At 40.4% G+C, this 18,524-nt stretch overlaps 1 protein-coding gene across 1 annotated transcript in view; it reads right to left on the bottom strand.

Annotated features, from left to right (window-relative positions):
• Nucleotides 1-18,524, bottom strand: part of GPR180 (G protein-coupled receptor 180) — a 59,385-nt gene that overhangs the window by 27,997 nt on the left and 12,864 nt on the right. Inside the window, exons 3-4 of the mRNA XM_089680478.1 lie at nucleotides 15,460-15,660; nucleotides 890-1,070 (exon numbers count right to left, since the gene is read on the bottom strand). Of these exons, the coding sequence (XP_089536604.1) occupies nucleotides 890-1,070; nucleotides 15,460-15,660 (382 nt within the window). The remainder of the gene's footprint in view (nucleotides 1-889; nucleotides 1,071-15,459; nucleotides 15,661-18,524) is intronic.

Below are 18,524 nucleotides of genomic sequence, written 5' to 3'. Positions count from 1 at the left end.
AGAAGAAAACTGGTCTGGGAGGCTGCCAAGAGGCCTACAGCAACATTAAAAGGGAGCTGCAGGAATATCTGGCAAGTACTGGCTGTGAAGTACATGTGACCACAATCTCATAATCTTAATATCTCTGGACTATGGGGTAGAGTGACAAGATGGCAAAAAACCTTCAGGCTTCTGCTAGAAAGCTGAACTTCATCTTTCAGCATGACAATGACCCAAAGCATACATCCAAATCAACAAATGAATGGCTTCACCAGAAGATTAAAGTTTTGGAATGGCCCAGCTATAGCCCAGACCTGAATTTGATGGAAAATCTGTGGGGTGATCTGAAGAGGGCTGTGCACAGGAGATGCCCTCCCAATCTGACAGATATGGAGTGTTTTTGCAAGGAACAGTGGGCAAATATTGCCAAGTCAAGATGTGCCATGCTGATAGACCAAAAAAGACTGAGTGCTGTAATAAAATCAAAAGGTACTTCAACAAAGTATTAGTTTAAGGGTGTGCACACACACATAATATTTTAGTTTTTATTTTTACTTCCCTTCACTAAAAGATTTTAGTTTGTTGTTCAACTGAGTTGTACAGTTTATAGGTTACATTAAAAGGTGGAAAACGTTCTGAAATGATTTATCTTGGTCTCATTTTTTTTACATCACAGAAACCTGACATTTTAACAGGGGTGTGTAGACTTTTTATATCCACTGTATGTGATCAGCATGATTAGTTGCAATGGCGATCAGATCATTGTTAGACAGCCCTAGCTACTGTCAGTGAAAACAAGGTCTATGAAGAAGCAGATGCAACATACATGAACATTAACAATCTTCATCTACAGATTTATGTCAAAAGTGGTTAAACATAAAGCAGTACTACATATGGAGGACAGTTTTACCATGAGAAATGCAGATAGTTGGCCAATGCAGATATGACCTGGAGAACCAGCGCATTTGAAAGAACCTTTAGCACTGTGTGCATAGGACCACCCTTTTTAATGGTCTGCCACAGTGCCTGGATGTATATACAGGCAACCACAAAATACACAAGGACCAGAAGGAAAAAGAATTCATGTAATCCTAGGGAAAGAAAAGAAAAAGTTTTTTTTCATTTATCAAATTAAGATTCTAACACTGCTTTTGTTAAAAGTGAAATTTAAGATAAGCAGAAAATGCACAGGTGAAATATACATATAAGTGAAAAATGATTTGCACTCTTCCTGATTTTTTATTTTTTTTTGCATATTTGTCGCACTTACATGATTTAGATCATCAAACAAATTTATTACACAAAGATAACCCAAGAAAATACAGAATGCAGGTTTTAAATTACTTCATATATTAAGGGAAAAAACTGTCCAAACATGCCTGGCTCCCTCCCCTTGCCAAATCATGAATGAACGGTTATTAACCACTTTTTATTTTTGGAAAGCGGAGTTAAATTTCACTTGCCATACCTAGGCATGATTACTACCAGACCTACTGAACCAATAGAAATCAGAGAGAGAAATCATAGAGAGAACCTGCCTGACAAAGTGAAGCACACTAAAAGATCTCAAAAAGCAACACATCATGCTGTGATCTAAAGAAATTCAAGAACAGATGAGAAACAAATTAGTTGAATTGTCTAAGTCTGGAAAGGGTTACAAAGCAATTTCTAATGCTTTGGGACTCCAGCAAACCACGGTGAGAGCCATTATCCACAAATGAAGAAAACTTGGAACAGTGGTGAACCTTCCCAGGAGTGGCTAACCCACAAAATTTACTCCAAGAGCACAACAACGACTCATCCAGGAGGTCATTAAAGAGCCCAAAACATTTAAAAAACTGCTGGCCTCACTCACCTCAATTAAAGTCAGTGTTTATGATTCAACAATAATAATAAAAAAACAAAACAAAAAAAAAAAAAAAAAAAAAAACAAACTAGGTAAAAAAGAGCTCCAAGGTGAAAAGGTACTGCTGACCAAAAAGAAGACAAAGGCTAGTCTCACATTTGCCAAACAACATCTTGATTATCCCCAAGACTTTTGGGCAAATATTCTATGGACTGATGAGGCAAAAGTTTAACTATTTGGAAGGTGTGCGTTCTGCGTTATACCAGAAAATCTCGAAGGAGGCCATCAATTCTTGAGGTATACTGCAGGACAAACACAACAGCAAGTCTATATATGAATGGCTCAAAAAAACAAAAAACAAAACAAAAATAAGGTATTGGAGAGGCCTAGTTAAAGTTCGGACTTAAATCTGATTGAGATGCTGTAGCATGGCAGGCTGTTCATGCTGAAAACCCTCCAATGTGGCTGCATTGAAACAATTCTACAAATAAGAGTGGGCCAAAATTCCTCCACTGCGATATGGGGGAGGGGGGCAAATCATTTTTCACAGAACTTTATAGAAGTAAAGTGTTTTACATGCCAAAGTTAAAGCAGACCCCTTCACTTATAATTTAGACATTCTCATTAAATCCTCCATTCTTCCTATTGCACATTTTTTTTTTGGGGGGGGTGTGGATATCTTTTTTTGCACATACTTGCTCCAACTTCCTCCTATCCGTTAGCTCACCCCCCACATTCCAGGAGATTTTGAGATGTTCTCCACACAGATTCACCCTCATTTCACACATGCAGTGGGGATCTGGGTGTCAGTCATCAGGAAGTGACAGACAGCTTCAAATCCAAGATGGCAGCATGTGTTACTAAACCCAGACCCTGCATTTACTATATCTGGTCTCCTACAGTACATAGAACATGGAAATGCAAGTATTTTAGTAAATATAAACTGCTAAATACCCTCTCTCATAAGCAGTACATAGAAATCTTGCGACTTCTACCAAGTCCAGTTGAGCACTGGTTAAAGCTTGTAGCAGTTTTCATTCTCCTCCCACTGTACTATGAGGCTCTATAACCCTTGACCCTCTATCTAGACAGCGCTGATTGGCCATGTGCTGATCACATGCACCCTTCCAAAAGGAATAAAAAAAAAAAAAAAAAAAACTATCAATACACACCAAACTAAGCATGTGCAGAGTGACTCCAAGAGCTCTGCGCTATCAGTAGATGGATTGGGGACAGTCAAAGAATGGGAGGATCAGAGAAGATAGGATCAAAACAGCCTTTTCACACAATGTGGATGATTAACTCCTTAGGTTTCACAGTGAATATAACAAGCACGCTTTACTGCATTTACAAATGAATTTACTGTTGTGGGTTTAGTAACACTTTAACACAGATGCTTCAAATTGCACAGCAGGATGGATGACAACCACAACTTCAGATTACATTGAACAGGTACTTTACCCACACAGAACCCTCCAGTTGCACAAACTTGTCTTCCTTTCATTCACTTGTTGCTCCATTCACCTAGAGATTTAAAGTGACATACCCGGCACTTCAGGGTATGGGGAGCATGTGACAGTGTATGACTTGAAGCTCACACTAAGCTCAGTCTCTGTGCTTGTGAGAAACAGTGCAGAAAGAAGGATTTTGGGTTCCTGGAGAACTGAGTTGACTGTTTGTCGGTTACCGGCTGTCTAGCAGAGAAGGACTGCACCTAAATGGGGAAGGCACAGCTCTGTTGGGGGGCGAAAAAGGCCAAAAAGTTGGGAGGAACTTTTAAAACTAGGGTGGTGGTGGGATCAGAGAAAACTATGCCAGGCAGCGAGCAAAGATCACAATGACTTGAATGAATCCTCCCGCTGTGCATTTGCACTCTGAGGCTCCATGCACACTAGTATTTCTTTTAGGTTCAAAAAATGCTGGTAAAACCGCTGAATAAAAAAACACTGGTAATACTGGTTTTTAGTCGAGTTTAGGAACTTTAGCGTTTTAATAGTACATGTAGAGGAAAAAAAAAAAGCTGTTATGAGCATTTTAGTAGCGTTTAGCTTTTTTTAATGCTGGAAAAACGCTCCAAAAAACTCTGCAAAAACAACTTTATTTCTGTTCCTAGACAGTGAAGCTCAATAAATGCTAATAGCCTAATGTAATGTAGCTGAACACATAGGATAAGACTATTTAGCAAAATATGCTAATAGCTTCTAGGAGCTTAAAAAAAAAAAAAACCACCGGTATGCATGGAGCCTAACAGTGGAGAGATTTACCTGCCATCAGAGCACACTGATCAGTGCTGCCAGCTTTAGCTGGCACAGCAGATCGAGCAGAAATCTTCCAAAAGGGCAGTCGTACAGAAGTTGATTTGTAGATCTGTCACATTTAAGATACTTTTCATGAACCTTTTGAATATTTTCGATATAATTACACACACACACACACACACGTGGGAAAAAAAAGCTGATTAGTGATGGTTTTCTGCTACTACTTTCAGAATGAGGGTGCAAGAGATAAGGGGCTGCTAAAACGATCACCTAACAACATTTTGGAAAATAGTAAACAGTGAACCACATAGTGACACTCAATTATCAAGTTGGGGAATGCAAAAATCTACAGGTGAACTAGAAAACCCTTTAAAAATGTAAATAGAAATGATTACTTTGTTTATTCATACATACAACAACAGTGATGGTTAGACTCCTGAACATATATGATCCTTTAACCATGTAAACACCTTTAATATTGAGCTTTTATCAAACAAACCTCTCACAGTCAGTTATAGAAATATATAGCCTAGTATCCTCTATCTACTAGAACACAGAGAGGAAACCTTTTTTCATTTTACTGTAACACTCATGTGCAGCACAGGGTTTCAATGGTTACTTGAAGTTGCAATCCTGTACTTTAAACTGTAAAATGGTTTCAACATACTGTCTGGCAATATTTTCAAGGTATGATCATCTGAAATAAGTTACATATTTTCAACAACTGCAGTCCAAATAGTAAATATCAATCATCATCTGCACCTAGAATATCAACTCTGAACTTTTAGGTAAGCATACTTACATTGGTCCACGAGGTAAACTTGCTACCATGCTTCTCTGATTGGATGAGGTGGTGATTGTGTCGTCCACCTTGCCTTGTCCAATCAGAGAACACTTTGTATTAATTGAGAAAATGCAAAGCGTCTCTGAACGGCGCCCGTGATGAACGAGTGACCTCCTGTGTTCACTAAGACACCGGGCAGCTACTTGGAAAAGTAACTCAAACGCTAGTGGTGATTCCAGCACAGTATAGAGGAATTAAAGAAAGCACAAGTATCTACACTTTAAATGTTTTAAGGGTATGGGATAATTTACACAAAAACATGAAATGGGAATTCAACTCTATATTAATGCCTCTTGCAAACACTAAGTACTTCCCTCCAGGAAAGGATGAGATATCAGGGAGATGGTTTAAAAAGGAAGATATCCAATTGAGAGATGTTCTGGTAGAGGGGGAATTGAGACCATTTAAAGAATTAAAAGAGAAGAAGGGAGATATTTTTACTAGAATAGATGAGTGGAAATATCATCAATTAAAATGTTTCATTGGAAATCTTCTGAAACCCCTGAGATTAAAAAAGGAGTGGAATATGTTTGAAAGGCTGTTAGAAACATGAAGGGATGGGAAGCACGGTATTGCTAAAATCTATAGAATACTCACAGAATTAGACACAAACACAAAGTTAACTTTTATAACAAAATGGGAAAGAGATATGGAAGTAGTGTTAGATGAAGATAAACAGAAAAAGATATTTAGATTGATACACGAGAACGTTAGTATGAGAGAGGTGGAGATTAATTATACGTGTTGGATACGTTGGCATAATACACCGAGTATTGAGCATAAGATGAGTGGGGAGAATTCAAAAATGTGTTGGAGAGGATGTGGAGAGATGGGCACGGTGTTTCACATATGGTGGGAATGTCCAAAAATTCAAGCTTTTTGGAAGACAATAGTTAAACTGATTGAAATAATAACTGGAAATGACCCATCGATGTGCCTCCTACACAATGTTGAGACATCAGTAAACAAATACAAAGAATCAGGAGTATGGTACTACTTAAACGCTGCAAAAGCTTTGATAGCCAAGTTTTGGCAGAAAACAGAGGTGCCGAAGGAGGAAGACTGGATCAATAGAGTAAACCAGATTGGTAGAATGGAAAAATTTTACCATATGCAGGAAGATAGGATGGGAGTATATTATATGAGATAGGAAAAATCAGGATTGAAAGAGAAATACAGAAAACTATAAACTAGGACGTTACCTAAAGTCATTAGGCCTCGAGAGAAAAGAGTGGGGTAGAGCTTGCAGAGGGGAGGGAGGGGGGAGGGGGGTGGAAATGGGTCGGGAAAGAAAAGAGTTTTTAGAAGGGGAAATGTAGAAATGTTATGAATGTTTATATGTGTTGTGTCTCCTTTTATGGATATTTGTAATAACATGAAAAATTAATAAATATTTAAAAAAAAAAAAAAAAAAAAACAACGCTAGTGGTGATCATTGCAGTAGTGGTGCATACTTACTTTGGTCGTAGCTAGAACAATGTAACTATGCAAAAATACTTCAAATGTATATGTATTATGTCCATGCCACACCTTTAATAACAAAGCCCAGCTGCTGTATCAATAAATATTCCTTGATTTTTAGAGTGCAGAATGAATACAGAATAACAAAAAATAGTTTTGTGCCAAGGACTTTTGCACAAAAGGATTTCTTGTATTTTGAACAGAATTGCTTGTATCTGCACATTATTATGTGTATAAGATGTTAATGTTTTAAGAAGCAAACCATTAGGAGCACAGCCAATTATAGCACTTTAGTTTAAAAGGACAGTGAACATTATAATGCTCATGGATAATTAACACTGTATTAATATTAATAAATATTCTACCTAAACTTTAACCTCAAAGATATACACTCACCAGCCACTTTATTAGGTACACCTGTTCAATTGCTTGATAACACAAATTGCTAATCAGCCAATCACATGGCAGCAACTCAGTGCATTTAGGCATGTAGATGTGGTAAAGACGACTTGCTGAAGTTCAAACCGAACATCTAAATGGGGAAGAAAGGGGGCGCATGCGCGGCCGGCTCCTGTATGGACGTGGAGTAACACCGCTCCGTCCATAAGCCAGACCCGACGCGGCACACACCGGCTCTGAGGGACAACAACCCCACAGCACATTAGGGCAGAGGTGTACAACCCTCCCTACCTATGCCACGCCGACGGAAAACCCCGGGACAGCCCGGGAAACTGACTCTCTTCTTCCCTGCAATCCAGGCAGGGATCCAAGATGGCGCCGGCTGTCGGAACGGAGCTGACAAGCAGGGAGAGGATGACAGGGCACAGCACACAGATCCCAGGCTGCAGTATCCACTCTACCCAGGGGACCCTGGTGAGTCTTCTCCTCCCCTGACACCCACATCAGGCAGCCCAGCTAAGTCCAGACCACGGCTGGACATTGACAATATATCCATGTGCCAAACCCTCATCCATCCATCCCCTCAGCATCCCAATGATCTCCCAATAATTGAGTCGTTCCCGGTGTCTGACCAACCTATCTCGGAGATCTGCATGAAAAATATGCTCCTCTCACTAAGGCAGACGCTACATAGCGATTTGACAGCATCGCTAGCCCAAATCACTACCGTGATTCAGAACCATGACCACAGACTGCGCCATATTGAGACACGGATGGGGGAAATCATTACTGCCCACAATGACATAATTGATGCACACGCTGACCATACCTCAGACATCGAACAAATTAACCTAAAGCTGGCGGACCTGGAGGACCGCTCAAGACGCAACAACATCAAATTTAGAGGTATTCCTGAACACATCACCAACGAGGCACTACTACCCTTTATACAACAATACATGAAATCTCTTATACCGTCTCTCTCAGATATAGAGATCGCAATTGACCGCGCTCATAGAATACCCAAGCCGTCTTTCCTGTCAGCATCAATCCCTAGGGATGTTCTGACGCGGATCCACTTTTACCATATAAAAGAGAAAATAATGTCAGCAGCCAGAAACCCTCCACCACTATCACCATCTTACTCAAATATCAAGTTATACGCAGACCTTTCTAAAACTACACTCCTTAACCGTAAAAAACTGGTTACTATCACCAAAGCCCTGCGGAATCACAGTATCGCATACCAATGGGGATTCCCCACAAAAATAACGGTCAGACACCAGGGAAGAACCTACACTATTAGAAACCTAGAAGCGGGCATTGAATTATTGAAAACGTGGAACATAATACCCACAGACCCCCAACAATCTTCTTCCTGCGAAGCTCATCAAATGGAAGCAGGCTGAACATAACATTAGTACCTCATCCATCCTCAAACTACATACTTCCGTCACTCATCTCTACGACGTCCCATTATATCAAGATCTGGCGATCGGCCCGATTAAGGAAAATTATTTGGTTACAGAATACTGTTTGGCATGACCCTATAGATGGTCAATGCTTGTTTTCACCCCCAGTTTTGAAGTTGAAGTAGCATACCATGCTACCCATGTTTCTTGCATTTTTTGCAAGCCTTTTTTAACCGTACCCGCACCCTTCCCTTCATGCACCATCAGTCAAATAGACATATCACCGGTTTCACTACCTCTACCGAATGCATCAAGAATACAGCTTCTGAATCCCCGCATAAGCCAACTTTGCATGACCCAGACCATGACAATCTATCTACTCAAACTATATCCGCTCAACGTAGATCAACGCGTTCAACGCTTTAAATACCAACTCGACCACCTTACACACCGAACAGAAAATATACACTATGATTAACATAACATCTCTAAACGTACGTGGTCTAAACTCCCCTTTCAAAAGATCGATGCTTCAAAAGGAAATTCGGACATCCCTTGCGGACATAATTTTCATACAAGAAACTCACTTCGCAACATCCAAGACCCCCAAACTACAACTGCATCGATTTTCTACCATGTATATGGCCACCAATCCCAAGAAGCATAATGGCGTTCTTACAGAAATTAAGGACACAGTACAATTCAGCCATGTTTCGGAAGTAGCTGACCCCCAAGATCGCTACCATATTCTGATCTGTAAAATTAATGACACTCTCTACACCCTAGTGAATGTTTATGGTCCAAACAACAATCAGACCCAGTTTCATCGGAAACTCTATAACATCATTTCCTCCAAAAAACAAGGCAGACTCATCATTGGCGGAGACTTTAATACTATCGGCAACCCTCTCCTGGACTCATCCTCTAAGAACAGATCCTCAAAACAAAACTTCAACCGTTTCCTGTTCGACCACGATCTTTATGACATCTGGAGGTGTCAACACAGCACCGAAAAAGACTACTCCTATTACTCCCCTGCCCACATGTCCTACTCCAGGATTGATTTCTTTATCACAGATAAGTGGACTTTACAACATGTAACGTCATCCAACATTGGCACCATCACATGGTCAGATCACGCTCCAATCAACATACTCCTGGACGACTCTCACCGTTCAGCGCTTCCTCCCATATGGAGACTGAACTCTACTATATTGAAGAATCCAGAAAATTTAAAACATGTATTAGATGCTCATAACCTATTTTTTGATCTAAATAACACACCTGACATCTCTATAACCACACTTTGGCCCGCCTATAAAGCATATATGCGAGGTATTCTCATACAACTCAACTCTCGAATTAACAAACAGAGATCTAAACAAATCGACCAACTCCTAGCTTCTATAAAACTAAACGAACAACTTAACAAACAAAACCCCAACACCACCACTTCTACATCCCTCACCTCGGATAGAAATCAGCTTCGATCCCTCTTACTATACAAATATGACCTTAATCTTCAAAAATCGAAATCACAATTTTACTCCCTAGGAAATAAAGCAAATTCTCTCCTGACAAAAATAATTAAACAAAAACGCCTCAAATCCAAAATTCCCTCTATATTACACCCAAATACCCGTACCTCACTCACAAATCGTAAAGACATAGCCGATGCTTTCGCAACCTACTACCAAACCTTATACAATATCAGAGATGATCCAGACACACATCAACCAACAACAGAGTCCATACAAAAATTCTTAATCTCCACCAATTTACCCCAGCTCTCTCCATCACAACTTACCTCCATCTCCACTCCATTCTCTCCCAGGGAAATTGAGGATTCTATAAAAACCCTACCCTTACACAAGTCCCCAGGGAATGATGGCTTTACCAACGAATACTACAAAGCACTTGCTCCTCATCTTACGCCATACCTAGCTACTCTTTTTAACCATGCTGCATCCGCAGGTACATTTCCCAGTGAAATGCTCCAATCCATAATCACCACTATCCCCAAACCCGGCAAGGACCCCCAACTAGTTCAAAATTATAGACCGATCTCACTGCTGAATACAGATATAAAGCTCTACGCCAAATTGGTTGCCCGAAGACTGCTTCCCTACCTGCCGACGCTAATCCACCCAGACCAGGTAGGATTTGTCCCAGGTCGCCAAGCACCCGACGCAACAAGAAGACTCATCTCCCTTATCCACACACTAGAAAATAACAAACAACCCGCTTTACTTCTATCCCTTGATGCTGAAAAAGCATTTGACCGAATAAAATGGCACTTTATGACACTTACACTCCAAAAGTTTGGAATCTCGGATTGGATGCTATCGGCAATCCTTGCCCTCTACTCAAACCCATCAGCGAGAGTACTAACCAATGGCACGCTTTCACAGACCTTTCATATCTCCAACGGAACCAGACAAGGCTGTCCCCTATCACCCATAATTTTCACCCTTCTTATTGAACCTTTAGCTTCTAAACTTAGAGAGGACGCGAAGTTCACAGGGATCACCCATCTCAAAAAAGAACACAAAATAAGCTTATTTGCTGATGACATAATATTAATGGTTACAAACCCATACAAATCACTCCAAACGATCCAATCTCATCTCCTACAATACTCAGAAGTATCATACTACAAACTTAACGCGCCCAAATCATCTATCTTAAACCTCAACATATCTACTAAGTTTCAGAAAATACTTAAGCACCGCTTTCCCTTCTCTTGGGAACACCAAAGCATCCCTTATCTAGGCATTAAACTTACCACGTCAACGGATCAGCTCTATGCCTTAAATCATAAACGACTACTTGATTCTATCCCACAAGAACTTAAAACCCTACGTACATCCACATTATCGAAGCTAGGGAGAGTGGCCACTCTAAAAATGTGCATACTACCTAAAATTCTTTATACCTTCCGCACACTCCCTATACCCATTCCCAATATTTTCTTCTCCAAGATACAATCAGCTATTTCCAAATTCCTCTGGAACTCGAAGAAACCTAGGTGTACAACGAACTTATACGCCCAATCTCTAGAGAAGGAGCAGGTCTCCCACATTTAAAATCATACTATAGCGCAGTACTTCTAGATCAACTCTATTTTTGGTGGCATCCAACTAACGAAAAAGCGTGGACTACTATGGAAACACTCCCACACCTTTCGACATCACCAAGTGATATCCTGTTCTTACCACAATCCTCCCAACCCAAAATTATACACAAACATCCTTGCGTCCAAGCTTCCATACAAGCCTGGTACAACCTTTTATCAAAGACCTCCTCAGAATCAAAGGCAATCCTCACCCCAATCACAATACTTCATTATATCACTCCCTCTTTGAACCTTCTACAATGGGAAAAGCAAAACATATCTCATATACAAGACCTTTATACAAACCACAAACTAGATTCCTTTCTAACTATTCAACAGAAATTTCACCTTCCTAACAAAGAAATGTTTACTTATTTAAGAATAGCTCACTCCCTAAAAAGGACAAATATCCCTTTTCTCTTGAAAATACCTACAACTACATATCTGTTCCTCACCAAACCACAATACCCTAAGAAAGGAATATCGACCTTTTACAAGCTCATAACCAGTACATTGTTTCCCCTTAAAACCACTTCTTTTTCCAACTGGGAAAAAATCCTCTCCCACCCAATACAACCCCACACATGGGAAAAAACTTTTACTATCACACACAGAGCGTCCAGATGTAGCTCCCACTGGGAATCTTACATAAAAATTTTGCACCAATGGTATCTCACACCTCTCAAACTCGCATTATTTTATCCCCAACATTCACCCGCTTGCTGGAGAAATTGTGGAGAAACCGGTCCAACCCTTCATATTCTTTGGTCCTGCAAATCCCTAAGATCGTTCTGGAACAGTGTGTTTCAACTGATCTCTACCATTGCTGGGGCCCAAGTGGCTCCAGACCCAGCCCTCGCTCTCCTACACATAGGAATCGAAAATTTTAGCATCGCATCCCGTACTATCATCATCCATATATTAGCAGCCGCCAAACTCAATGTCACTAGACTCTGGAATTCTTCCAAAACCCCTTCTCTCTCTACCCTTATAATGGATCTGAACTTTCAGTGCGATATGGAAAGAAGAGCAGCCTTTACTAATGACGCCTCTCACCATAAATTTTCCAAACAATGGTCCTTATGGCTACACAACCCCAATTGCTCTATAAAATGATAACATAATCACAAACGAATAACATTACGACCCTATGTCCTAGACTGGTGCTTTCCCCCCCCCTCCCCCCAACCTCTGCCTCCCCCCTCCCTACCCTGTTCCAACTTATAAAACGTTTCTCCTCTACCTAACGGCTCACACTGAACAAATGACACGTTGATACACTGGCTAATTGTTTATATACCCCTGACCAATTGGTGGGGTTGTATCTCTCGTCTCTTACTCCCTCATTTAAGTATGTATATATTCTATGGTGAACCGTACTGATCTTTGTTTTGTATTGTGTAAAATCTTTCAATAAAAATCATTTGAAATAAATGGGGAAGAAAGGGGATTTAAATGACTTTGAACGTGAAATGGTTGTAGGTGCCAGATGGGCTAGTCTGAGTATTTTGAAAACTGCTGATCTACTTGGATTTTCACTCACAACCATCTCTAGGGTTTGCAGAGGATGGTCTGAAAAAGAAAAAATACCCAGTGAGCAGCAGTTGTTTGGACAAAAATGCCTTGATGTTGGTGGAGGCAGACTGGTTGCTGCGACATTCAGATGCAGGGTCAGAATTTGGCATAAAAATGAAATTATGGATCCATCCTGCCCTATATCAACGGTTCAGGCTGAACGTGGTGGTGCAATGGTGTGAGGAATATTTTCTTGGCACTAGCAAGGTGTACCTAATAATGTGGTCAGTGAGTGTACATTTAGTGGCAGCCTCACATAAAAAAAAACAGAAAAAAAAAAAGAAAAGAAAGAAGGAGGCTCACTATAAATTTCCAGGAAATTTGTTTATTTTGAAATTTTTTATCAAATTTGCCTATACCGTCCTTACTTTTATATAAAGTTAATGGATGCAATCGTTTCAAAAGGAAATGTACAGCTACAAACACAAAAGGTACTGAGGCAGTATGGAAGTAAGATTACATTTATAGATGATAGCCACAGCTTTTAAACAGAATAATCCCTGTGATGTGTGACATGAATCCCAGAGGATTACAACTACCAGACAATAATACGATTTGAAAAAGCACAATCCCTCCCTGTTACAGATTAGAATGGAGGCAATTTATGTCTAGATGGTTCTCAGAGGAATGTTTTTACTTGTACAATAAACTTTAGATCTGAAGCTGGCCACACATAATCAAATATTTGCAAGTCAGCATCATTTGTTGTAATTGAGACAGAGTGGATACATGTAGCTCCCACTGCTGGGGGCTGCTAGGCAGTGAGCTGACCATGGCAATAGCATTCACTTTTATGATCCGATTCCTTGTATTATTCATTTCTTGCCCCTACAGCTAGCTGCTGTGTCATAACTTCACACAGAGGTATATGAAGGTGAAAAACAATCATGGAGAGGAACAGAAACTTGCCACATGACTCAAAAATAGATTGGAACTACAGCCAGAGGATTGGGGGGACATAAAAAAAGTTAAGGTTTTCATTGACTTTCACATAATAACAAGCATCTAAGAGTTGGATGATGCATACAGAAATGCTGTAATATGTACAAAAAAAAAAAGTTTCCCATCGCTCACTAAATTGTTAAAGTTGTTATAAAGTCAAAACATTTTTTTACTTTGATGCATCAACTGCATAATAGCAAAACATGTCCTACTACTTTTTCTGTCCCCCCATCCCTAAACAAACACTCACCTGTCTCCTCCCATGCTTCAATGCTGTCCCTGTCTGTAGCATCACTGCACCGACTAACTGGTCTCACAGGAGTCACAGGCAGCAGCAGGAGACATAGTGTCCTGCTGCGGTCAGTAAAATCCTGGGAGGAGGGAGCAGGGGGCATGGTTGGATTGCACTGTGTGTCTATGAACACACATGGCCCAAGCTTGGGAACGTGCCCCTATAGCACAGAGCTTGACATGGAGGCACTTAGAAGAAGAAGGAGGAGCAAAAGCACCAGCAGAGGACCAAAGAAGAGGTAAGTGACAACTCTGTGCAATACCATTGCACAGAGCAGGCAAGTATAAAATCTTTTTGTATTAAACAAAAGTGACTTTACCATCACTTCAAGCAGAAGAGAACAAGCTGTTCAAAGCACAAAAAGGTACATCTGAAGCTTGGTTGATTGAGCATCAATTGTTAGGGCAGATCCTTATACTATGCCATCAAAAAGAACATGGGCATATCACACACACTACCCAATTGTACATGTGACCATGTATGGCAGCCCTAACAACTGCACTTTGTTTACATTCTCAGGCTGGAAGGAGTGGATTTGCCCCTACCCTTCCCCTCACATCTTCAGATTTAGCTTAACTTGTACATACGAACATAAATCGGAGACACTATTTATCCTACAACAATGCACACAGTCATGTATAATAATGTGCACACTGCTAGTAGAAAATGGTGATTGGAGGTTTAAAGAAAACCTGTAGAAAATGTGGGGTTTCCTAGCTGTTGTGCAGACCCACTAAATCTGAGTACATAACCCAGGCAGTGCAGCCAGTGAATTAAAAACTGACAATTAAAGGAGAAATCGATTGTGCTTAAAGTCTAACTACAGGAATATAGAGAAATCCAACTTCCCCCTGCACTCCAAGAATTAAATGTTCATAAAGTCTAGGGGGTAGAGGAATAAGGACAATCCTCGGTCCAACAGAGTCTCTCCAGCTCTACGACTGTTGCACTGCAGCTGCCTCTGTAGCCAAGACTGGCCACAGTCACATTCCAGATTCCTCAATGTTAATGTACCTGTACTGAATGTGTTAACGTAGAGATTCTGCCTATAGACCAATGCTTTGGGCGGGGGGGAGAATGCCAGAGCTGGCTGAAACAGGAAGACAGGTAAGTAATACAGCCAGAACTGTATTCCCCTTGACATAAGCATTTACCCAGTGGGAGCCCAACTGCAAGGGTGATTTTTTAATATTCCAGGAGGTGGGCTTTAAACAACTGTAGGGGTTTACAAATGCGACTGAAAAGCTATACCTCATTAAAAAAAAAAAAAGAAGAAAAGCGTTTGCTTAGAAAGTGGAACAGAATGGAGTTGTTACACAACTATGTCCATATGTACCTGATTCATCTGCTCCAAAATGGTCAAAAGGATTGCCAGCAGCATCAGGGTTGAGTAGTGTAACTTGAAAAGTGATCTCATCAGAAGTGGGATCCTCATAGCTCATCAGACAGGTGTATTTGTCCACATATATTGCATACCAGGCAACTGGAGAGATGATCTGTGGCAGAGTGTAGTTATATTCAGTTTGGTTCAAGGGAACTAAAAGAAAAAAAAAATATATATATATATACAAAAGCTATAAGAAAAAAACAGGAATTTAAAAACCTGAATTTTCATTAGTAAGAGCTTCCACAGAACATTTTTAAATTAGCAAAATGTGTGTGCTCCTGCATCTAAAAGTAGGCTGCATTGATATGGTCTATTGGGCACCTTTTTTGTTTCTTCTAATACAGGGCTCGACAAATCCCAGATGCCAGGTCGCTATGCTGACTAGAAATTGTTTCCTGGCACCTGGGCTTTTGTCAGCCCATTCACTGTTGGCACCAGCCATGTGATTCTGCATTTCTGGGTAGGGGGGAGCACGCGCCCACCTGGCTGTGGTTTCACTGGCTCTCTTACATGCCAATCACCGGGTCCTAGTCAAAGATTCATGGCCAAGAGCTGCCGATCGTTGGAGCGAGTGACAGGAGAGAGATCTGTATTGTAAAAAACAGAGAATTCTCTACTGACAGAGGGAATGTGTCGGCATCCCTTAGTAAAACAGTACATGGAGCAGTTTCATTACACTCCCGAGGCACACCGTTAACTCTCTTGATTGCCCGGATGTTAACCCCTTCCTACCCAGTGTCATTAGTAAAGCAGCAGTGCATTTTATTAGCACTGATCGCTGTATTTGTGTCACTGGTGATGTCAGTCAGCCAGTGTCAGAATGCTCACTGTAATATATCACACTATAAGTCGCTGATCACCGCCATTACTGGTATATAACAAAAAAAAAAATAAACAGTATATATACCGTCATTTGTATACGCTATAATTTTCACGCAAACCAATTAATATGCTCTTATTCAGATTTTTTTACCCAATATATGTAGCATAAAACATTTTGGCCTAAATTTATGAACACATTTTATTTTTTTTACATTTTTATGGGATATGTTTTATAGCAAAAAATGTTTTGTTTTTTTTCAAAGTTTTTGGTGTTTTTCCGCCTATAGCAGAAAAAATAAAAAACCCAGTGGTGATCAAATACCACCAAAAGAAAGCTCTATTTGTGTGAAAAAAAATTATACAAATGTCATTTGTGTAGTGTTGAAGGACTGCACAATAGTGCCATTGGCTCCCACTGTGTGTCTCAGGCAATGAGGAGATAGAGACCCAGGAGAGCTGCTGCTCTTATGCACATCGCTGGATTGAGATCGGGCTCAGATATGTATAAGGGGGGCTGAGTGGGGAGCTGCACCCAGGTTTTTTGCCTTTTACTTGAATAAGACAAAAAACTGTGCCGGTCTTCATTTCAACCTGCAAAGCAAGAAAATGTGGTTATTCTAAAGAGGGGTGATTCTCTTCTATACCCACTGTATGTGCAATTGTGTGCAATTTAAACCTGTTAATGTGAACGGTTAGACAGGATAATTCAGTTGGTTGCAGGCTGGCTGGCAAGTTAAGCTGGGACTTTTTCTCTATTGTGGTTTAATATGAGTCGCCATTCTATGTGCTCCTTGCTGCAAAGGCCAGTTATAGATTGGGGCAATTGATGTTCCTTTGTACAGTTCACCATGCTGAAAATACAGGGTAAAGCTCTATCATGCACAGAAAAAGCCATATCTGAACATAATCCAGAAACTAGGCCAAAGCTCACTTAAAATGGTCTGTTGCAAAGTGGAAAACTGTTCTATGGTCATACGAATTGAAATGTGTTATCTTGTTATCAGCACTCAATTCAAAAGCCTGCATCTCTGATGGTATGGGGGGTGCACTGAATGGACAGCTTGCACATCTGGAAAGGCACCATCAATGCTGAAAGATATCCAACTTTTACAGCAGCATATGCTCAGAGAAGAAAGGGACAACATTCCTCTCCCATAACTCCAGAAACTGGTCTCCTCAGTTCCTAGATGTTTACAGGGTGTTGTTAAAAGAAGAGGGGATGCTACACCATGGTAAACATGGCTCTGTCCAAACTTTTTTGGAATTGGGGTTGTAATTTGCCAGCTTTTTGTTGCCCCAACATTTTTGTGACATGTTGCCGACAGCGATTTCAAAATGACCTTACTTTTTTCTTTAAATTGTACATTTTCTAAATTTAAACATATGAAACGTTTACATTTTCCGTCGGAAATAAAATATGGGTTTATGAGATTTGCAAATCATTGCATTCTGTTCTTATGTAGATTTTACACGGAGTCCCAACTTTTCTGGAATTGGGGTTGTACAATGTGTACTACCAAGCTTACTCGGTGTGCTCTTTAATTTACATTACAGCCAGTTCTGCAGGAAGTAGCTAAAAAGGTGGATGTCAGCATTGTTTGTGGTGAATATTTAGCACACAGACTGCTTTCTACATATTCCACTGTGATGCCCCAGGGATATTTTGTGGTTTAAGAAAAAAAATGCTAAAGGACATGACAACAAGAAATTAACAAGTTATAATATAGGGAGCATTCCAAACCAAACTAGATGACTGTTCTGCTTTTGGTAGAGAGAAGCAAGGTTTGAAACTTAATAGGTTTTCAATTCTCTGTGGAGTCCAGGCAGGCAGATCTCCATAACATTCTTGGCAGGCTGAGACCATTAACTTTGAGCCAAGCTATTCAACAATATAGTATCCTATCCCCTAGTGGAAAAATACGGGCTGACACCAATACCTAGGCAGTAATGTAGAAATTTGCCTCTCGTGCTCCTAGGAAAAAGGTGGAGTTAGCCCTACTCCATCCAAAACAACAAAATCTGATATGGATGGAGTTGGCATTCAAATTCTTTAAATGTTTACTAAAGTCTGGTAGCAAATAAAGCTGGCCATAGATGTTGAGGTCTGGCTGGCCAGAGGTTTGCATCTTGGCCTGTTCAGCAGGAACTTGCCGAGATTTAAACCATGTATAGGCAGTCTGAATGTACCCAGG

This window comes from Staurois parvus, unplaced genomic scaffold (genome assembly GCF_062004578.1).
Source record: "Staurois parvus isolate SC_StPar_1 unplaced genomic scaffold, SC_StPar_1.0 ptg000243l, whole genome shotgun sequence".
Taxonomy (NCBI): Eukaryota; Metazoa; Chordata; class Amphibia; order Anura; family Ranidae; genus Staurois; species Staurois parvus.
Note: the sequence above shows the minus strand (reverse complement) of the source record. Positions and strands in the feature narration are given on the sequence as shown.